The 23,852-nt window shown below is 42.2% G+C and overlaps 1 protein-coding gene and 1 pseudogene across 4 annotated transcripts in view; both read right to left on the reverse strand.

Annotated features, from left to right (window-relative positions):
• The window catches only part of NMNAT3 (nicotinamide nucleotide adenylyltransferase 3), a 114,264-nt gene that overhangs the window by 56,500 nt on the left and 33,912 nt on the right, over window positions 1-23,852 (reverse strand). For all 4 annotated transcript variants that reach the window (XM_047874683.1, XM_047874686.1, XM_047874685.1 and 1 more), the window contains exon 2: window positions 7,834-7,983. In XM_047874683.1, coding sequence (XP_047730639.1) covers window positions 7,834-7,942 — 109 coding nt within the window. In that variant the 5' untranslated portion in view covers window positions 7,943-7,983. The remainder of the gene's footprint in view (window positions 1-7,833; window positions 7,984-23,852) is intronic.
• LOC125175050 (isopentenyl-diphosphate Delta-isomerase 1-like) lies at window positions 1,230-2,133 on the reverse strand (annotated as a pseudogene).

Raw genomic sequence — 23,852 nt, forward strand, 5'->3', positions numbered from 1 at the left:
ATGTTTGTTAATAGCTGCTTTACGTATTTGGGTGCATAAATATTTATAATTGTTCTTTCTTGTTGGATTGTCCTCTTTATAATTCTACAGTGTCCTTCTTTGTCTCTTGTAACTCTTCTTGTTTTAAAGTCTATATTGTCCGAAAATAGTACAAGCACTCCTGCTATATTTGATTATTTTCATGAAGTATCTTCTTCCAACCTTTCATTTTCAATCTATTTTTGTCTTTGGATATAAAGTATCTCTTGTATATAGTATATAGTTGGATCATGGATTTTTTTTCCTTCTGCCAATCTCTGTCTTTTGATTGGAGAGTTTAAAAGATTTACAGTTAAAGTAATTCCTGATAAGGACGAACTTCTGTCATAGTGCTATTTGTTTCCTAAACGCTTTATGGTTTTTTCCCCCTTTTTCCTTCATTACTGTCTTCTTTTGTGTTTAGTTGATTTTTTTGTAGTGGAATGTTTAAATTGCTTCTCATTTCCTTTTGGGTATATTCTATAACTATTTTCTTTGTCGTTACCATGGGGATTACACTTGACATCCAAAAGTTACAACACTTTAATTTACATTTATACCAGTATAACTTCAATGGCATACAAAATCTCTGCTCCTTTAAACCTCCGTCCCCACCCTTTTTGGTTGTTGATGTCACCAGTTAACATCTTCATACAGTGTGTGCCCCAAAACATAAACTTATAATTCTTTTAAATGCATTTGTCTCTTAAATTATATAGAAAACATGATTTGGAATTACAAGCCAAAGTTACAGTAATACTAGCTTTTAGACAAATGAATTTTTTTCTTCAAATGTATCAATCTCTTAAATTCTGTAGGAAACAAAATGTGCAATTACAAATAACACTAGATTTTATAATTTCCCACGTGTTTACCTTTATTGAGATCTATTTCTCCATTCAGATTTGAGTTACTGTCTAGTTTCCTTTCACTTCACCTTACAGAACTCCCTATTTCTTGCAGGGTAGATCTAATGGTAACAAACTCCCTCAGCTTTTGTTAATCTAGGTATGTCTTAATTTATCCCTCACTTTTCCCCCCCTGGACTATGATGAAAATTTAATGATTTATAAAGCATTTGGCAAAGAGCAAAGTGCTCCGCTAGTGTGCTGACAATGTTTATCACAATGTATCAAAAAAATAAAAAAATCATGTTGAGGTTACTAAGTAGAGAAAATTTTCAGTATTTTACTAACCATTCATCTCAACATTCACATTCTATGTATCTTCTCATGGTCAAGAAACTTATTCAAATGATTTAGGTTTATTCCACTATTTAAAGTGGAAATTGTCGACAATAATTTGAAACCATGGAGTTCTCTTCATTTCACCACTGGCTACCTTGTCCAAAAGTTCTTTTAACTATTCCTTTGACACATAATAATAGCTCTTAATCTCCCTGGGATCTGGATTCAAAGTTACGTTCTTGCTCACAAAATGTAATCAATTTCATGTCCCTTCCCCCCCCTGCCAGATACCATCTGATTGGAACTTATAGTGAATTCCTGTTAGATAATTAACTTCGTCTGGGGGAACCTCTTTCATGGGAATTCCTAATTCAGCCTTTAAATATTTCTGTGTTGCTCATTTTACTCCAACTGCATCATTTTCTTCTAGCTCTCCTGGATTACTTACTGGATGACTATAACAAGTATTGGTAAAACAACCTGGAAAGGTAATTTCTGCATTTGATCTCTGTTGTAGCAGGAGCTTATTTTCAGTGTTGAATAAGAAAACCCTACAAGCTCAATGCAGTAATCCTTTCTCTATGTTTTCATTCAGGTGACAATCCTTTTTGGTCTTGGCCCCAATTTTATTGTCATTTTCATCAGTAAGGATACACATGTCTGCCAGGAGTTGAACCTGCTTACAGAGGTTGTCAGTATCTATCTCAGGCAGTGTTAGGACACATCAGATCTGTCCCACAAAACACGGGTCCCAACCCTCTCTCCCACTTTTGAAGGACAGTTTTGCCAGATACAGGGTTCTTGGTTGACACCTATTTTCTTTTAGCACTCGGAATGTATCAGCCCACTGTGTCTGGTCTCCACAGTGTCTGATGAGAAATCTGCGGAAAATCGTATTGAGGATCCTTGTATGTGATGATTTGCTCATTGCCCTCAAGATTCTCTGTGTCTCCCTTTTGCAAATTTGGTTATAATGTCTCTCATTTGATTATAATGTGTCTCAGTGTGCATCTCTTTGCTTTCTCCTTACTTGGTGCTCATTGAGCTTCTTGGATATTTTTATTTATGTCTTTCATCAAATTTGAAAATTTTTCAGTCATTATTTCTTCAAATATTCTCTCTCCTCCTTTATTCCTCTTCTCCTTCTTAGATTCCCACCATGCCTATGTTGGTCTACTTGATGGTGGTCCAATGGTCTCTTATATTCCATTTGGTTTTTAATCTTTTTTTCCTTTCCTCAGACTTGATGGTTTCCATGTCCTATCTTTCAGTTTGCTGATTCTTTGTTCTGCCTGCTCAAATCTGTCTTTGAATCTTTCTAGTGAATTTTTAATTTCAGTAACTGTAATTTTCAGCTCCAGATTATCTTTTTAGCTCCTTGTAGGTTTTCTGTCTCTTTGCTGATACTTCCATTTTGTTCATTCATGGTTTCTTGACTATCTCCACATCTTCCTTCAGTTCTTTGAGCATCTTTAAGACAGTTGCTTTAAAGTCATTGTCTAGTATATCCACCCTCAGGTCTTTTACAAGGACAGTTTCTGTTGATTAATCTTTTTCCTTTGAGTGGGCCATACTTTCCTGCTTCTTTGTAGGTCTTGTGATGTTTTTGTAGAAAACTGGACATTTGAATCTAATGATGTGGTAACTCTGGAAATCAGATTCTCTTCCTTCCCCAGGGTTTGTTTTTGTTATTATTATTTTGCTTTTTAGTCGTTTTAAGCTGTCTCTATCCTGAGGATCAGTCTGAGGTGTAAACTTAAGGTCTTTTCTCAGTCTTTCTCTGGGCACGTGTGATTAATTTTTAATTTCTGCCACCCCCCCCCCCCCTTACATGCAGTTATTTTTAATGTCTGGATTCCACAACAGAAAAAGAAAAATAAGGGGGGAGGGAAAAGGCACTGGCCCTTTAAATCCCCTGGAAATCCCTTCAACCAGAGGGGGAGAGGCTTGCAACAAATACTGGGAGTTGGGGGAGGTGCAAAAGGGGATCAGAACACAGATCTCTAATATCTGGGGGACAGTGTCCTTTTTGCCATCCTTGGCTATCACAGGCTGTGTGCAGGCTGCTCCAGGAACGTGTATGCAGCTGCCTGCCAGGTGGGGGCAACTGTTAGTGTGCTAAGCACTGAAACTGATTGCAGTTAGCTGCAATTTACCTGCCCCAGTCTTCCCCTAGAAGTTGCAAGCCTTCAACAGACTTGAGTTCCAAAATAGTTACATCAGACCGATTCTGCCAGTGCAACTGCTGTTTAGGTGCAGAGACAGATTGCTGGTGCTCCCTAGTCTGCCGTTTTCCCCAAATCCTCTGTAGGATGGTTTTTAAACCACACATGAAATTTCATTGATACAGAGCTATTCAGGTTACCTAGTCTTTAAAAAAAAAAAATCTATTCTTGAATGAGCTTTGATAGTGTGTCTTTCAAGGAATTTGTCTATTCCAATTAAGTTGTCAAATTTATAAGCATAAAGTTTTTTATAATATTCCTCTATCTTTTTCATATCAGTAGAATCTGTAGTTATGTCAACTTATTCCTGATAATGGTAATTTGTGTCTTTCCTCTTTTTTCCCCCTTGATAGTCTATCTAGAGGTTTATCAATTTATTGATATTCTCAAAGAAACAGTTATTGGTTTATTAATTTCCTGTAATATGTTTCTGTTTTCTATTTCATTAATGTCTGCTCTGATCTTGTTTATTTTCTTATGCTTGCTTTGTGTTTACTCCTCTATTCCTAATTTCTTAAAGTAGGAGACAAAATCATTGATTTGAGACCTTTCTTTTATTTTCCTAATATGGTGTTTAGCACTATAAAATTTCCCCCAAGTACTGCTTTAGTGACATCCCCCAATTTTTGATATATTGTTTTCATCTCTAGTTCAAAATATTTTCTAATTTCCATCTGGATTTCTTTTGTGACCACTGGGTTTTTAGAAGTGTGTTATTTCATTTTCATGTTTGGGGATATTCCAGAGATCTGTTAGTGATTTCTCAGTGACTTCTATTGTGGTTGCAGAATGAACTTTGTGTGATTTCATTCCTTTTACGTTTATTGAGACTTCTTTTATGGCCCCAAATATGTCTATCTTGGTAAATTTTCTCTGTGTCTTAGAAAGGAACATGTATTCTGCTGAGTGTTCTATAAATGTCAACTAGGTTGAATTCATTAATAATGTTCAAGTCTCCTATATCCTTATTTTTTGTGTACTTTATCAATTAGTGAGAATAGAAATATCTGACTGTAATTGCAAATTTATCCATTTTTTCTTGCAGTTCTATGTTATTGAGTAAAAAAAAAAAAAAAGGATAATTATTTCCCCTTAAAGAACCGGTCTCTATAATTATGGGATCATTTTCTTTATGCCTGGTAATATTCTTTACTCTGAAATCTTTTTTCTCTGATATTACTATAGCCGTTTCGGCTTTCTTTTAATTAGTGTTAGCATGGAGTAGTTTTCCACTCTTTTACTTTGAACCTATCTGTGTCCTTATATTTACTGTGTTTCACGTAGGCATGATATAGCTGTAGTTGGGTGTTGCTTATTTTATCCAATCTGACAGCACCTGCTCTTTAGTAGGAGTTGTTAGACTACACTGGATGCTTAGGGGTGCCAGTTGAAAATCCACATACAACTTTTGACTCTCCCACACCCCAGACTTAACTACTAATAGCCTACTGTTGACCAGAAGCCTTACTGATAACAGAAACATGTATGTGTTGAATACCATATTTTTACAACAAAGTGAGCTAGAGGAAAGAAAATCTTAAAATCATAAGGAAGAGAAAATACATTTTCGGAACTGTAGTGTATTCATTGAAAAACATCTGCATATAAGTTGACCTGCATAATTCAAATCTGTGTTGTTCAAGGGTCAACTTATATTTTATGTGACTATTGGTACAGTTAGATTTAAGTCTGTCATTTTGTTATATGCTATTTCTCCCCTCTATTCTTTGAACCCTTTCCTCTTTACCTTTCTTCTTTTAAATTAACTGAGTATATTCTGATTCTGTTTTATCTCCTTTGTATGCTTATTAGCTAAACCTTTGTCTTTTTTAGTGCTTGTATTAGTGTTTATAATAACTACCTAGCTATCTTTAACTTGTCATAATGTACTTTTAGGTAATATTATACCACTTCATGTACATGAACCTTACAATAGTCTTCTTCCATTTTTCCCCTCCCCCTCTTTATGATATTGTCATATATTTTATGTAACATATATTTGTCACATATTTTACTTCTACATATGTTATAAACCCCACAATATGTTCCTATTATTTTTGTTTAAACAGTAAATTATCTTTTAAAGAAATTTAAATAATAATAGAAAAACTTACATAATTGCCCATGTGGTTATCAGTGCCATGTATTCCTTTGTGTAGACCCACATTTCAATTTGGCACCATTTTCCTTCTGCCTAAAGGATTTGAGCATTTATTGTAGTGAAAGTTTGACTTTGTAGTGAAAGTTAGACTGAAATCTTTCAGCTTTTGTATATCTGAAAATGTCTTTATTTTGCCTTTGTTTCTGAAAGATATGTTGTTGCTGGATATAGAATCCTAGGTTGACAGTTTTTTTCTTTCGGTACTTTAAAGATGTTATTCCACTAAAATCCCTTTTGCTGAATTCACTAGTGGGAAATCTGCTGTCCTCTTTATTTTTGTTCTTCTGTGACTGCCTGTAAGATTTTTTGTTTATTAATGGTTTTGAGAAATTTTACTGTCATACACCTTGGTGTTGTTTTCTTCATGTTTCTTGTGTTTGGAATTTGTTGAGCTACCTCTAAAATCTGTTCTCATCAAATTTGGAAAATTTTCAGTTATTTATTCAAATAATCTTTCCTGTTCTTCCTCTTTTTTTCCTTCTGGGATTACAAGTATTTCAAAATTCCTTTAAGTTACCCCACATCTCACTTATATTCTTTTCTTTCTTTTTAGAATTCCTTTTTTCCCCCTCTGTGTTTCATTTGAGATCATTTCTACTGTTCTGTCATTAAGTTCACTAACATTTTCTTCTGCAATATCTAGTCTATTCATCCTTTCCAGTGTATTTTTCACCTCACATACTGTTTTCATCTCTGAATGTTTGAGTTGAGCCCTTTTTATATTTTCCAGGTCTCTACTTCTGAACATATGGCACATAATTATAGTAACTGTTTTAATGTTATCTGCTAATTCTAACATCTGTGTGAGTTCTGTTTCAGTTTCAATTGATTGATTTTTGTCCTCATCATGGGTATGAGTATAGACTTTAAATTTTTTTGTCATAGAACAGGAAATTGCCCTCCATGAATGTTTTATCATTAATCCTATCACTACCAATAGATGAGAGTGTCTGTTTCCCTTCCTGTCCCGCCAGCACTGAATTCTGTAAGTCTTTAATCTTTGCCAATCTCACAGGCTAAAGCTATTTATTGAGCACCAACTCTAAGCCTAGTGATGGATGGAGGCAACTCTGTGGTGCTCAAGCAGCCACAGTAGCTGCCCTCATGGTTCTTATACCCCAGTGGTGTTTGTTTACCATGTTTTTCTTTGTATTTTCACTGATAATTAGCAACGTTGAGCATCTTTTCCTAAGTTTATGTCACTTATATTTCTTCTTTGGTATACTGCTAACATACACTGGATTGTTTGGATTTTTTTTATTCCTTTGTAAGAGCTCTAATATTTACTAAGGGTAGATACCCACTTTCAGCTTTTGAATTAAAAATATTTGTTTTATAAACAAAGACATTTCCTTTAAAACAAGTGAACAGTACATAACTTCTTTGAAGAAATTATTTGCATGTTACTCAAATACTTTTTCTTCTACATTAAAAATAAGTAGGCATTGATTCTGGTTTAAAGACACTGCCCTTAAAGGAAAATAGTTTTGAACAAAAAAATATAAAATACATATATGAATATATAAAGTATACATAAATGTATAAATGCTTTCATATACATCTGACATCAACATATAAATGACTTACATTCTTTAGAAATAATTATGCAGATTCTGAATGCCATTTTACTCTCTTAATAATGGAATGGAAAGTCAAAGAGATGAAACATTTCTAGATTAAATATTCCCAGCTGATTAAATATTTCTGGCAGAGCCTTGCCATCTATATTGGAAATGCCCTACATGCAAGACTGTTAATTTGTAATTGTCTAAGATCTATTCAGAGGAGAAAATGTCAAAATTCCCATTATAGTGTGTTTACTTACCCGCTCAAGAGTAGCAAAAGCTCTCATGCACAAGAGCAGCAAGGCACATGCTACCTGTTCATCTGGCTGTGCAGGTAAATGCTTCCTGGCACCGCCAGGGAGAATTCCTGGGACACAGTTTCTGTAAAGTGCCCAGTGTCTTCTTAGCCTTCATGGGCAACATGAGGTGGCAGGGGGTGGTGGGCCATGAGAAGCATTCAAGTTTATGGTCAGGGATATAATGGTACACGTGTCACAGGGCTGAGGGGTGTTAGCTCGCCGAATATGATGGAGGAAATGTATGCCACCAGTTATGCTGTGAATTCACAAATTGAGCAGTTTTACTAATGGTGATGATGACAACCACCAGCAAAGCCCCATGAGGCCCAATCCACCGGCTCTTCCATTGGCCCTGCACCCCCCCCCCCCCCGACTCACCTGTTTGGTGTAGGTGGTCTCTGGCCACCTCAAACAAGCGCAGGTGCATGTTGGTGATGGGATTGAAGGAGCCACAGGCCAGGAGCACCACTGGGATTCGACTCTTCATCTTGTCAGGCACCTCCACACCCACGGCAGTGGCCACCCTGCCTTCATGGGGATAATAACTCATGTTAGAGAGCTGGCACCAGACAGCTGTCTAGATCAGTGTCCCTAAAGTATACATAAGTCATTACATCTCATTTATAAAGGTGACTGGAGGGCAGTAATAACAATAACAACATTTATGGAGGATTTACTGTGGGCCGGGACCTGGGCTAAACACATGTCAAGGTATCTCCCTTGTCTCACCAAAGCCTTGAGTGAGTGGTCACCTCTCCAGCTCCGGGACCTTAGCAGCTGCAGGACTGGAACCCAGGCAGCCTGACTGCAGAGACCTTGTTCTTCCTGTAACCTCTATACCCTCCTGGGCTCTGATGAGTCACCTTGGAATCTACAGGAGGTATGTAAGACACTCATAATGTCATCCCTGGTAGTCCAAGTGAAACTTACGTCCCAGAGTAGACTGGTAGTTTAAAAAAAAACTTTTTAAAAAATACTTTCAGATAATGCAAGCAGAATTGTAACACTTGAACAAGGACTTCCTGTATATCCTTTACCTAGTTTCCTTAAATGTTAATATCTTACCACATTTGCTTTATCACTCATTCTCTCTTTCTACACACACACACGTGTGTGCACGCATGTATACTTATATTTTTTTCTAGAATGTTTAGGGGTAAGTTGTAGACACAATACCTCTTTACCTCTAAATACTTCAGTATGTGTTTTCAAAGAACAAAGGCATTTTCTTATGTAATTGCAGAGTAATGATTAAAATCAGGAAATTAATATTGTTACAGGACTATTTAATCTGCAGATCTTTTCTGACTTTACCTCTTGTCCTTTATCTAGGGCCAAAGCAGTATGAGGGTCCTGCCCACCCTTGTCTCTACACTCTTGGGCTTTCAGGGCCAGGGTGAGGTTAAAGGAAAGCAGACAGCAGAAGCCGAACTTCAGTGGCTTAAACAAACAGAGGTTATTTGTTTCTCACATGACAAGAAGTAAAAGAGGGCAGCTACCATTAGGCCCCGGGCTCAACAATGACCAGCAATTCTCTCAGATCTTCCCTCATGTTAGAAGACTGCTGCTGTAGCTACAGCCATCATGAATAGGATCAAGGCAAGAAGGAGCAAAGAGATACAGTAGCCTGAGTGTTCCTCTTAGTCAAAAACAAAAGAGCTTTCTCAGAACCACCCTGTAGATTTTTGCTTCTCATTGGCCAGAACTAGATCACATGGCCTTTCTAGCTACCAGAGAGGCTGGAAAAGTATTTAGCTTCACAGTCTCTCTAGTGGGAAGCAGAAAGGAAAAGGGAATTAGAAATGGGATTAGCTAGTTCACAGCACAGAGGGATACAACTGCCTTGGAGCTGACTGTGTAGAAGGCTGCCATGTTGGCTTTTCTGACAGCTACCTTGGGTCAGCAGATCCATGGCCTACCTTCAGTAGATCATATACTACATTCTATAGGGAAAACCTGCTCTTGTGTTTTTCCTCCCCGCCAGACAATAGGCCCATTTAAGAGGACAAGTGGTGTTTTCTTCATCTCTGGATCCCAGCCTCAAGCCCAGTAACTGGCCCAGAGTAGGGCTCAGTGAAGACGGGAAACGGCTGGCTGCAGGGTGGTCCTGCGTCCTGGTGGGAGGAAGGCCTAATGCACTTCCTAATGCAGAGTTGTTCTGAAGTATTCTGAGTTATAGCAAGCAGATAAAAAAAAAAAAAACAAAAAAAAACAAACCCAACCAACTCGCAACTTAGGCAGGCTATGGTTTCTTGAAGCTTCCTTTAAGGCAGCAGGAACACCCCCTACTGCGGGAAAAGAAAGCGGTCTGCAAGCTACTGCTGCTTGCTTCCTCCCAGGGAGGTTGGATGGTTTAATGAGATATTATTTGCAGAATGTGCCGAGCTATTCACAAGAGCGGCCCCGTGATGAGTGTATCTGGGGAGTCTGGCTGTTGTTCACAGCTATTATGAAGCCTTTCAAAGTTCTATTTCATTTTGACAAAATCTAACTTTTTAGAGCTGTTAAAACATGTAACTGCAACATCTCAGGTAACCTGGGGTTTTGATCCATTTTTTCAAAAGTTCCTAGAAACGATAAATTAGATCATTTGTTTGAATGGTGGCATCAACAGCAATGAAGTGTGATGTTGGGGAAGAAAAATCAATGACATTTAATGTCTGTCTTTCTTTCCTTGCCAGCAGCCCACTGAGCCACACTACTCCAAAGCAACTTAGTGTATCCAAGCCGCCGCTGAGATGGGAGAGGCAGGGAGTGCACGTTCCCAGGCTCAGGAGTGAGGTCAGTGCTCCTGCGTCACTTGTATACTCTAACTTGCCTTGACTACACACCCTGCCAAGCCCGAACCCAGAGAAATACAATGATAGCGTTGACATGGCCTCACTCCAGGGGCCACCAGGAGAATAAACCAGGCTCCAATTTGAGTGCAGGTCTCATCGGACGTGAGGCCATATGCGTGCCATGACAGTGACTCATCTGCCCTGTCATTTGGTAACATCTAGTGAGACAAAGCAAGTGTGGGAGACGTTTGCTATCCGGAAAGGCTTCTCATTAATATGCATTTAATGGGGGGGCCACAGAGTGAGCAGTAATTGCTGCTGAACGATTTAACAAGTTGAGAAGGAGGCATACACGGCCTTCTTGGAGTTTATCATTACATTGGAGAGACAAGGCAACCAGATTCCACCTCTGGCCCCCGTCCCCTCTCCAGATTACCAGATTACTCCTGGAGTCACCCAGATAGCATCTCACCCTGCTCTTCAAATGCAGCACACTGCCTCCCTTCTCCTCAATTCTGCAAATGCTGTTCCAACTACCTGAAACACCCCTGCCTTCAAGGTTTTCTCCTGGGAGTGTTTATCCAGTTGTCCCTCCCGGCCCCCACACCGTGCTATATGTACCCCCCATTATACTTTTTATCACTTTCTTCTTCCAGCCACCACAGAACTGCCATTGCTTCGTTTCCACGTTGCTCTCACCCAAGCAGGTGAACTCCTACAGGGTGGTTTCTTACTTGTCTTGGTCCCCCCTCAACTCCTGCACTGTGCTTGGCGCACGGGCACTCAGAAAGTGTGTAGAATGAATGAGAGAATGAGTGTCTCCAACCAAGGGTCATCCTTTTCAGACAGCTACCTCATCTCTTTGGTTCTGTCCCAAGTGGTCAATGGGCTGGGGCTTTCACAGATAGAAACTGACTTTTCTGGCTTTCAAGAGGCACTTAAGACCCCTTGTCAAGGCCCCAGTCCACTTCAGCCCGAAATCAAATAAGACACGCCTGCCTGCTGGACCATGTTCAATGTCAGGATTCCATCAACAGGGGTACACCGACTTCCTGCACGCTGACACCAAGGTCATCCCCCTGCTCTGGAGAAGCGGAGGTCACCAGCTGCTGCTTGGATAGGCAAAGGACTTTGCAGATGTGATTAAGTTAATGGTCATGAAATGGGGAAGGTAGCCTGGATTATCCAGGTGGGCCCAATTTTATCATGAGGGTCCTAATAAGGAGGAGGAGGGGGGTCAGGTACACAAAGATGGAAGGGCCAAAGTGACAATCAGGAGGGAAGAGGCTATTCTGGTTTGAAAGAGGAAGGGGCCGGGAACCAAGCAGCGTAAGGGGCCTCTAGAAGCTGGAATTGGCAAGAAAACAGATTCTCCCCAAGAGCCTTCAGAAGGAATTCAGTCCTGCTGACACCGTGCTTTCAGACTTCTGACTTCCAGAACCATAAGAAAATAACATGTGTCGCTTTAAACTAGTAATCCATGGCAATTTGTTACAGCAGCCATCGATATGAACAAACTCACCTATGCGGGGGCAGATTCTCTACAGTGACCTTCCAGCTGGGGCAAGAAAGGTAAAGGAATTGAGCCAGTGACAAGGATATTGAAGGGTGTGTTGGGCAGAGGGACCAGCATTGCCAAGCCCCGAAATCACCATCTGGGGGGGTGGTGAACTGAAAGCACATCCAGGCGGCTCTGTGTGGGTGACTCAAGACTGAGGCCACAGTTGGTGTAGGGATCCTGCAGGCCCCTAGGGGGTCTCGGAGACTTGATTTTATTCCATGGGCAATGAGGAGCTTCTGAAGGATTTTCAGCAGGGGTGCGACTTACTCGTACATTTCTAGTTCAGAGAGAGCCCAGGTGCTCTCAGGATAGTGCGACAGTAAGCCCCAGGGTGGCAACTTCCAGGCCCTCTCCACCTAGGGAAGGGCAGGCATTTCTCCAGCTTCCCCCAGGATGGCCTTTCCTGCTGCCTGCATTTCACTTCAATCACCCGGTAATGGGATGCTGGCCGATGCCCCACATGCACCAAATTCTAAGTGTGTACCCTTCGGCCCATTTGTCACAGGCCGTCGCAGAGACACAGAAAGGAAAGGCGAGCCAGGAAGGTTAAGTGCCGTCACTGCAGATGTAATGTGCTAATGCTCATCGCTTGGGAGGCAGTCAATTTACCTTTCCCTGCGGTGAGCGCCTCTAACAGGACCTGGCCCAGGAAAGTGGCTGAAAACATCCCTGTTTATTATAGACATAAAGCAGATGGCTTCGGGCAGAATGGAAATGGATTCTACAAACATCTTTCATTACACAGACCTCTTGACCAGACTCCTCATCTTAAAGAAAACAAGAGATGCGGTTTGTATTTCTGGGGGTGACGAGCACATTTTTTTTAGGACCGAGGGAAATCATTTCCATCTGCACGAGGATGTCAACTTCTCCAGGGCAATCAACCTTCACGCGAACTCCGGGCACTTTTTCTTTTCAACTTTGTTGGATTCACCCGCTGTTGCTATGGGCACACGGTGCTGCTGGGAACAAAAGCAAAGCGAGCCTTCCTTGCCAGTGTGAGGATCCTCCAGTAGCCACCTCTTGGCGCAAACACACACGCCAATTAAGCACTTGTCCTAATTATGAGACTCCCAGGAAAGCAGGCAGCCTGGCTCTTAAGTTTGGAGAACTTTCAAAAGATGTGAAGGAGCATGAGGAATGGAACGAGGTCTCTTGCAACCCCACACTCAGGAGTTGGGAAGAATTTCGATTGCTGCAGGAAGGTGGCATGGAGTCACAGCTCCTGGGTTTCCTGAGTGAAAGCCTAGGCATTGTTCTAGAACCTTCCACACACCAGTGCTGATTCTTTCAGCATGCTTGGAAGGAGAGGGTTTGTGCTTGCATCCTGCTCAACTTCTCCAAGCCTCAGTGGGCCCCATGGCAGATGGAGATAAATCACATAACCCCTACGGCCGTCATGGGGGTTACCGGGTTAACTCACCTAGCACAGGACCTGGCCCGCAGGGGGTTCTCCAGAAACATTAGCTCCTCTTTCCTTTCTTTACGTTCAGAGCAGAATGTACCACCCCCACATCTGCTTCAACCTACTTGTTCACCATTTTTGCAGTCACCCGTGACCAAAACCTGGCGGTCCTTAGGACCACTTTAGCACCCGCCGCCCTGTTAGACATCTCTTGCAGACCACCCAGGCCTGGGAGATGTTCCCACAGGAAGAGCGCTCCCAAGGAAGGCTGTCCCCACACACCACTGCCAGAATCTTCCACCTAGCTCCAACTGCAACAGCTCAGCTCTGAGCATCACTTGTCCCTGGAGTTAAGACTTGCTAGTGAGAAACAGTTTAATGTCCTGCTGATGGAAAGAACATCTGGTGATGAAGAAAAAATGTGCCCCGGATCACAGCTGACTTGCCGCCCTGGAACAGAGAAGCAGACAAGGGGGTAGAACTTGAGAAGTGCCTGGCGTCTCCCATGAGGAGTGCGAAGTAGCAGATCATGAAAATCACAACCGACCAGCGACCATGCTAGTGCCTTAGAGGTACAGGGATAAACAAAACCTGGCCCCTGTCCTCAAGGTTACAGTTTGGCAGGAAGAACAAACCACTAGGGCCCCAGGTAGGACAGAGTCTTCCGATAACCTCCCAATATCCATTTCTGCCTTCCTCTTTAGTAACAGAATCTCTAGTAACCTGCCAGCTAAATACACATTCCCCAGTCTCTGCAGCAGGGTACGGCCATGTGCCTAAGGTCTGGCCAAAGATCTATGAACAGAAGTGTTGCATGATACTTCCGGAACCCTCCTGAAATGGGGATAGCCTGCCCTTCTCCTCTTCTATACTCCTGCTGTCTAGAATTTGATGGCTAGAGTATGGTAACTACACTGGACCAACGCCCAGTTTGACGGAGAATAAGCCAAGAGAAAGCCAGGACCTTAATGACCCTGAAGCTGCCATACCAGCCCCAGGCTGCCTGCCTTCAGGTTTCTTTTACCAGGGGGAGAAATAATCTTCTGAGTCACCATTATTTTCTCTTTTTCTATTATACATAGTGAAACCTGTGTTCTAATTCTAACTGATATATTCTAATCAATTTGCAGATGCAAATTCTAATCAATTCTAACTGATATACTGATACCTAATGAATGTTTCTTAAACTAGTGTCTAAAGAAATGAAAACTGTGTAAACTTTTAGAAGTTTCTACCAACCCAGTTAAGCCTATTTTACCTGCGGAAACTCAAACGGATATTGTTTGAAAGGGAAAATACACCTAAGGAAAAAAAATCTACCATAACTTAATTTTTTATATGAATTTTTCATAGGAGGAAAAATCCTTACTCAGGGCTCTAGAAGGCTGAAATGTGCAGCAGTGAATCTGCTTTTCTGTAGATCACAAAAACCAGACTGTGTCCTATCTCCTTTCCCCCAAACCAGATTCATTATGGCGTGTTGTTACACTCTGCTTTGAGTGGGCATTTGCCATATGGCTTGGCAGTTTAATGGCTTTCTGATACTTGACAAAAATGAAGCACAATCATTTTGCAAGGAGCTTGCGTTCCTAGATGGGTCTTTTCCAAATAACAGCTGTGCCTCAAAATGGAGTTACTCAAATTGCAATTTGTGGACACAATACTCAAACATTTACAAGTGAGCAAAACCTCAAATCACTTGGGCTATTTCCAGGCTTCAGAGTTTATGAAGTTTTTAGCAATGTTATGAGAGTGCAGCTGTCAACAAACTCACGCCAAAGTCTCTGAACCAACAGAACCCGGCAGGCAGCAGAGATGTCCTACTTAGCAGCAGGACATGTGCAGCCGACCACAAACCCTCGAGAGAACAAATACGAGGGAAGTAGGCTTTACCCTAAAGCCCACAGACCAAATCTCTGTGCCTTTCTCTCTACTCCCTACCACACGGTACAGATGACACCAGGTCTACAGCTCTAGCCCTGACCTTGCTGATGGGCCCCTACTGGTCCACGCATGTCCACCTGGCACTGGCTTATCAACAAGACAGACAAGCACGGATGCAAAGCTGACTAGCAAGCACTTCCTAAGTGACCTTGAGCATATGAGTCAGGGGAGTCCAGATGAGGTATGTAAACAATTCCCAAATCTCAGGAGCTTAAACCAATAAAGGTCTGTTTCACGTTCCTATTAACATGTGCATTCTATGCTGGTTGGGCTCTGTTCTGGATCCTCTTTTCCTCTCAATCCAGGACTCAAGCCAATGGAGCAGTCAGACTGAATATGGTCAGTCTGTAGCAGAGGAAAATAAAGGACTCCAGAAGGTCCCTCACCAGCAATTGTATTGTATGCTTGGCCTCAAACTAGCAATATCCCTTCCAACAACCCCACCCAACTTCAGTGAGTTAGAAAATACAATCTGACTCTAGCTCTCCAACTTCAGGACCCAGATATACTTGGTGAATAGCCTGGTGCCTTCTACAGTGAGTTAATCCACTGCGCTTAGCCTCAGTGACCCATATGGAAAATGGGGATAATTACACACACCTCCACAGATTGTCATAAAGGTTAATCAGAGTTGACTCATGTAGAGCACTTAGAATAGTCCCTGGCCCATAGGAGGTTCTCCAGAAATACCAGCTCCTTTCCTTGCATTCGAAACAGAATTCTCAGTCTCCCACACCTGCTTCTGGCTGCCCACACCCCATGTCTGAAAAAGATTCCACCGTTTTTCTAGTCACTTTCATTAAAAACCTGCCCGTTATCTATGATCTCTGTTCATCCTTCATCATGTTCCCCCAGTACAATGACCTCCAAGTTTGGCCAATATGCCCCATGTGAGGTCTTCACTTTCCATCACTACTGAGACCCATCCTACTATAGGATTTTATTATCTTCTTGTATCAGGATTTTAAAAAATTGCTAACAACAAAAACAAGCTCTGGTCATCCTAGTTCCCCTCTCCACAAAAGGCAAAGCAGTAAAGGAGCACGGGATTATCCGAAGGCCACCAGACGGTCACACAGAATAATGGAAGGGCTGAACATGAGGTCTCAGGATAGACGAGGGACAGGGCAGTGCCATGGTCTCAATCTGGACTGAGCCCCATGGTATAGACAGGGTCAGTGAGGCTGACAGCAGCGCACGCTGTTCTCAGAGGCCATTGATGCGGACCAGACAGACCCCACCCCCAGCAATAGCTTCCATACTTGGTGTCAGAAACTATGCAATCAGCTCCCCCCACCCCAATGTGGCCCCAGTCCAATCTTTTCTCAATATGCCAACCAGATCAACTAGTCCTAAAGTTTGGGTTAAGTCACTTAAACTACTGTGATGAACAATCAGGTGTCTACCATGCACTAAACACTGTATAAAACCTGGACCTTTGTGCCAAGCTAGCGATAAAACCTTCAGAAATTTGTTCTCCGTTGGCATTTAGTTGTTCAGCCGTGTCCTTCAGCTGGCATTAGAACTTTGGGGATTTTAGCCCCACTCCACCTCTCCAGATGGTATCCTGACCACCCTCTCTATTCCCTACATGGGCTCCATGTCCTTCCCACGCTGAGACCAACTGCTGTTCTCTGATGTGTCTTCTGAGTGTTCCTGCTGCTTGGGCTTCTGTTGATGCCACTTTCTAGAGCTAGGTGGTCTCTTTCATGCCAGCTCTCCCACAGAGCTTCCCCTGAGAGCCCACCTAGAAGTCACTGTTCCATCCTCTGACCTCTTAAAGGTGACACTGTCTGTATTACTGAGTCCCACTCTCTAATTGCCAAAAGACTGTAAAACCCCGAGGGCAGGGATCCCACAGGGTCTAACATAGAGTGGAATGCAAATAAGGAATATTCACCTTACTCACTGGAGGACAAGGTAAAAGTGAAAAATAGATCAGAATGAGAGCCAGAGAGCCCCGGTCACCTCCTGGCATGACCTAGGCTGAAGTGCTTCCATTCTCGTTTCCAATACTCAGCATTTCCTGGCTTGCTTTACTCCATGGAACTTTCTGTCTCACTATCAGAGGCGTCACCTCCCTTGTGGACTTGAATTTTGGTCTTACCCCATAAATTGTGTCTGCCACCTTGGCTGGGCTCCACCCGGGTCCTGATTTGTACCTCAGAGGCACCATTTGACTCCTCTGTCCATTCCCTGCCTCTGCCCCTGCTGAATCCTGGGTATATGTCCAGGGCTCTGCTCCATTCCAGCAGTGGGCAATGAGCCACAGTTAGTACTGAGAGAAGCAGTCGCACACCCTCTACAGCCCTGGGAGAGTCCCTGTTTGGCAGGAAATGCAGAGCTGTCCATAATGATGGCAGAAGATGGCACCACGGTCCTTCTCGTGCTCAAAGCACAAAATTGGCAGCCATCTGGCTCTTCTCTCTCCCTTGCTTTGACAGCCTGTCAGTTCCACCTTTGCAATATCTTTATTATCCATCAGTCTCTCAAACTCCACAGTTCTTTCCTTCGATTGGGGCTCATTATTTCTCACTTGAACCTGAGTGAACTCTTAACCTGTCCCAGTGTCCCCTCCTCTGCCCATCTCTGCTCAACTGCCCAAGGGATCTTTTAGAATGCTTCCCCTGCCACCCAATCGCATCGTAGATAATGAAACTCCTTAGCAGCCACCCATGGCCCTTTACAATCCGTTCATGACCTATTTCGTCAGCCTCATCACTTACCTTCCAACACCCTCCCCATGTCTGCTCCATCTAACTGCTTTCCATTCCATCCTAAGTCCCCTTGGGTGGAATTTTCGGACCAGCCCTAAAATCAAACCCAAAAATTCCAAAAATGAAGGCAACTCCATTTAGCTTGCTTGTTCGTTCACTAAAAATGAAAACAAGCTGCCACTGCCATCAAGTTCCTCAGGGCAACAGGAGGTGACAGGAAGATCCCAAAATGCCTGGAAAGGTGGAGAGCTGGCCAGCCTCTCCATGAGGGCAGAACAGACCAGCTGAGGCCTAGTGAGCCACAGCAGGGGAGATAATAGGCAAGAATCCTGCTGCTCAAGGACAGGCGTTCATTTGGGAATGTCACTGGGCACAACACAACCTAGTCCACAGCAATCCTTTCCCGTTTCATGTAATAGAATTTCCTCCAAAAATTATAAGCCAAGAAGCTCATCTTTCCTTCTTTATTGAGCTATAAGCAGACTGCCATAGTCGTGAGCAGATAACTGCAAATCTGGGCAGTGATCTATGAAATCAGAACAGACCTGAGTTTGGAGATGTGATTAATTAAAATTTTTAACCAAGTTCATCCCACATATATTTAATGTTATGCATAAGTGCTTTTGTGCTGGCTGGAAATTAGGCCCAAAGAGTGGGCAGTTCACAGAAACGCTGCAGACCCTGTGATTCTTAAACAGACAAACCTGATTGTGTTTCTTCCCTCAGTTACTGCTTCAGAATCCACTAGGATGACTGGCAGATCATTCCCTGCCCATGTCTGCACCAAATCCCATGCATTTCTTGTGCACACAGAATTATGTGCACTCTAACAGTGAAGGGCATCAGGTGCTTCTTCTGGCCTTGAACTGAGGTTGCCTATGCTTGTACTTGGGGGACCTCTGGAATGGAAAAGGCTTGGTTGGCATTTACAAGCACTGAAACCTTGAACAAGCCCTTCAGTCTTCTAAAAAATGAGGATAGCCCAAGCTCATCCATGGAGGCTGTGAAGATGAACTAAAGAGACACATTAGGACTATACCGCCTACACTGCTTTCAGAGGAGGAGGAAACTTTTCCATCACAGAACAGGGAACAGGATTCATATGTGCCAACCTTGTGTAAAGACACCACATTGTGTAGAATCCCTGACAGATTCTACCTGTTCCTGCAAGAACAGTCCAAATGAAGCCACTATTGGTCTGTGTTCATCCACCCCTGTATAGTACAGAATCAGGGATTTCTGGCCAACTCAGCCAGGGCTGGGGCAGTTGAAGAAGCCCACCAGGTCATATACAACACTCCAGCTGATCTGCACCAGGCTCCCTCCCACAGAGTCAGGACTTGTTGACTTACTTTACTAAGTATGAATTAAAACACCAACAAAGAGGTTAATTTGCTTTTATGACTTCTGAAAAAGTAATGTATTTATCTGGTACATGCTTTGGCTCAGATCGCTTTCTATAGGCCCTTGTAATACATGGTGATCCTTGAGTGTGCATGCCACAAGCATGGGGCTGGAGCACAGAGGCTGCCCAGAGGCTCAAACAAGGAGGGTCCTGGCCCCAGGGGCACAGGCAGATTCCTAGGGTCTCAAGGCCAATGGGCAGAGCTAGAATCCAGTCAGGGCAGAAGAAGTAAAGAGCACTTCATGCCCAGAAGTGGGGGGTAAAGCCAGATGCAGACATCTGGAGGTATCCACTCTAAAATTGAGACAGCAAAACTTCATCTCCCAGGCTTCTAGCTTATGTGAATTCTCTTACATGTGCTGGCCTCACTAAATCAATAAAATAATAATTTAAGTGTAAAATAAAGTATAGCCAAAGTGAAATGATTTAAGCTCACTGTCTTCTGGGAGCAGATGTTCCAGAGGGAGTGCGATGTGGCAGAGAATTTGCCGGTGCTTCCCGCAGCACAGCGACTCCCTTTTCTCCTTACCAAGAAACTTGATTTTGTTCACCTTCGGGGACAAGGGGCAGAGATCCAGGTAGGAACCGCAGCACCACACCCACCATGGCAGGCCACTCCCTTTGCCCATGACTGGTCCAGTCACGAACATGTGACCCAGCCCTGGCCAATGAGATATAAAAGGAAGTGCCTGGAGGCCTATGGGAAAAATTTTCAAAGTCCAAATACAAGCAGGTCGTTTTTTCACCGCTTCCTGCCCTGGATGCTGTGGTGTCGGGATGTGACGCTTGGGGCTGCCACAGCCCTCCGGTGACCATGAAGGCCTAGATAGCTGCAGAGGTGAAGGGCAACCCAGAGACTTGGTCTCATTAAGTTGCTGCAATAACCTAGTATAGCCTCTGTCTAGACTTTATTATGTGAGCTGCTAAAATATCTTTCCTGCCACAGCTACTGCTGGTCATGTATTCAATTGCTTGTGTCCTCAAGCATCCAAAGAGATCCATCTCAGGAGGCTTCAGTTCTTGCCTTCTCCTCACAGTGTGTGCACTTCCGTGGGCCAAGTGCGATTCCAGTGTGTAAAGACAGGTACTTGCTACATAACATGGTGTCTAAAGTCAAGGCAGCTGCTTCACCTGGGTTGCAGCTGGAGAGAGACTGAATCTGAGTTGGAAGACCTCCCACTCTGTGGGTCCTGGGAAGGATGGTATGTTGAACTCCAATGTGGGGCTCTCCTGGGAATCTTCCAGGAACTGTTCTGAACAAACATGATTTTTGGTTGACACTGTGACCTCAGAACCTAACCTCAGGGGCAGCTGCCTCATGAGCCTCTTAACAGACGTCCCCTCAGCTGCATTCGCTGTCTCCACAGGCACCGACTGCAGGGACCTTTGTGAGGGTAGCTTTGTATCTCAGGGGACTTTCACACCCTCAGTGGCTCCTTGCTCCTCTCCATAGATGGGGACTGCTGTGCCTTGCCTGCTTCAGTGCTGGCTGCTTGCCTACCTGTGCCTGTGGTCCAGCACAGCCTGGTGACGTGAAGAAGCCTGAACACACCCACGCTGCCATCTCTAAGTTTTGTTCCTGCTGGTCTCTACCTAGAGTGCCCCCTCTACCCATTCCTACCTATTAAACTTTGTTTCCCCAGCACTCAGCACACATTAGGCCAACCAAAGAAGGTCTCCTTAACTCAGTAATGACGAAAACAAGTAACTCCATTAAAAAACAGGCAAAGGACTTGAATAGACATTTGTCCAAAGAAGATATACAAACGACCAATAAGCACATGAAAAGATGCTCAACATCACTAATCACTAGGGAAATGCAAATTAAAACTACCATGAGATACTACCTCACATACATTATGATGACCATTATCCAAAAAAAAAAAAAAAAAAGGTAAGTGTTGGCAAGGATGTGGAGAATTTGGAACCTTTGTGCACTCTTGGTGGGAATGTAAAATGGTAAAGCCACTGTGAAAAACAGTATGGAGGTTCCTCCAAAGATTAAAAATAGAACTACCATATGATCTAGCAATTCTACTTCTGAGTATATACCCAAAAGAACTGAAAGCCACAGGAACAGTTACTTGTACATCAATGATCATAGCAACATTTTTCACAGTAGCCAAAAGGTGTAAGCAACCCAAGTGTCCACAGATGACAGATGAATGGATAAACAAAATGGTTATATGTGTGTGTGTGTGTGTGTGTATACATAATATGTGACATTTATTTTTTATGTATATATATATATATATGCATGTAGATATATATGCAAATATATACAATACACATACAATGGGATATTATTCAGTCTTCAAAAAGAAAAAATCTGACATATGTTACAAGACGAGGATATTATGCTCAGTGAGGTAAGTCAATCACAAAAAGATAACTACTGTATGAGTCCATATATATTTGACTACCACCTAGAGTAGTCAAATTCATAGAGACAGAAAGTATAATGGTGGTTTCCAGGGGCTGGAGGGAGGAGGGAATAAGGAGTTGTTGGTAGTGGGTATAGTTTCAGTTTTGCAACATGAAAGAGTTTTGGAGATGGTTGCATAAGGGTATGAATATACTTTACTGAAGTATATACTTAAAAATTGTTTCGATGGTATATTTTATATGTAATTTACCACAATTACAATTTTAAAATAAAAGGTATTCTTTGCTAAGCCTTCTCCGATACCAGACTCTGCGCCGCATTGCTCATCAATCTGCCTTGACTCCTTGTTTTCTGTTCTTTCAGGATTGTTTTTAGACATACCCAGTTGCCTAGAGCAAAATAATTACAGAGAAATAGAGCCAGAGTCCTGACTGAACTGCTTCTAAAGTATAAACTTTCTAGGGCATTTCAATTACATGAACCAGTAAATCTCCTTTTTAACATTAAGCTAGTTTGAGTTGGTGTCCTGTTACTTGCAACCATACTCAACCTAATTGAGTCTATACTTGACTTGAAATATCAGAACACTAAGAAGACAAGACACTAAAGATTTCTAGGGAACGAACAAAAGAAAGTTCATAGACAAAAGGCTGAAAATAATATGGCATCTAACCCCTCATTTGCAACATTAGATGCAAAAATGAGCAATGTGTACATACTTCTGAGAAAAGAGGACTTTGAATCTGGAATTCTCTATCTGGCTAGATAATTAAGTATGGGAATAGAAGAAATACATTTTTATATATGAATGGAATTCATATATTAAAGTTTACCTCTTGGGTACTCTTTAAGTAGCTCTTTGGGGGAGTGTTCCAGCAAAACAAGGAAGGAAAACCAATAAAAGTAGGAGACAAGGATCCCACCTAGGAGGATGGTTAAGCTAGGACATATGAGAGTTGTATGGCTGGAGAGAACTGGACAGGATAGAAAAGTGTGGGCCTTTTAATGAAAAAAGAGAGGAGAGGCCAGAGACGCTGGGTCAAATGGGGTTATGGTGAGAGCATTTCTCTCTCAACTACGACCACCCTCCCCCACTCAAAATCCAAAAACACAGAGATATATGATGTGGTCCAAAAATCATGTAAATAAATGTGACACAATTTTAAACTCTTTATGGAATATGAGAAAAGAAAATACATTTGACCCTGGTAGTAGGAATTTCCCTATGAGTGGTCCAGGGCTACTTGACCCTGGAGTGAATATTTATGTGGTCATAATGATTTCAGTCCTATTTAATGGTGCTCAGCTTTTAGAGTCAATCTAGTGAAAAGGCACAGAAAGCTTAACTGTGATTACAGAATAGAAAGGTAATGTTAACCTCTTGGCAATGTAAGAATACAGCTACCAAAGGGAAGTGGTTGAGGAAAGAATGATGAAAAGAAACGGGAGAAGCACCAGGGTTTTCCTCTTACCTTATGGAGAGTGTAGGCACTGATTAGTTTACCAAAAACAACAATAAAAAAACAGATTTGGTTGTATCAGATATGGGGAAAATGATACTTTAAACAAGCCAGGGCATAAACTTCTCTCCTATAAAATCTTGGGAAGGTAGGCAGGTCAGGGATAGTACAGTCGCTCTGATGTCATCAACATCCCAGAATCATTTTAGATTTCTCTGTCATTCTTAGAACATGCCTTCCATCTACCCTCAAGATTGTCTCATGATCACATGATGGCTGCTGCAGCTCCAGTCATCATATCTGTTTTCCAAATAGGAAGAAAGAAGAAGAGAGAAGGGCAAAAGAGGCCTACCTGCTGAGTCAGCCCCCTTATAAAGAACTTTCCAGAAGCACGACCCAACAACTTCTGCTTATATTTTACTGTCCAGAACCCAGTGACATGGCCACTCCTATCCAAAGAATAAAACTGACTAAATTCCAAACTGAAAAGTATAGTTTTTTGGATGGCACATTGCTGCTCTCAACAAAACTGGGCTTGTTTGTAAAAAAGAAGGGAGGAATGGATATTAGGTAAGTAAGTCACCATCTGTGACTCAAGAAATATAAGTATATTTTTTAAAGTAAAAAGATAACCAACAAAAGAATAAAAAAATAACAGAGCCATCAAAAATGAGAGGAAGGAGGAAGGGTGAAGAGTATACATGAGTTAAATCAATCTTTCATAATGGGACTCAATGGC

The sequence above is a fragment of the Prionailurus viverrinus genome, chromosome C2 (genome assembly GCF_022837055.1).
Source record: "Prionailurus viverrinus isolate Anna chromosome C2, UM_Priviv_1.0, whole genome shotgun sequence".
Classification (NCBI taxonomy): domain Eukaryota; kingdom Metazoa; phylum Chordata; class Mammalia; order Carnivora; family Felidae; genus Prionailurus; species Prionailurus viverrinus.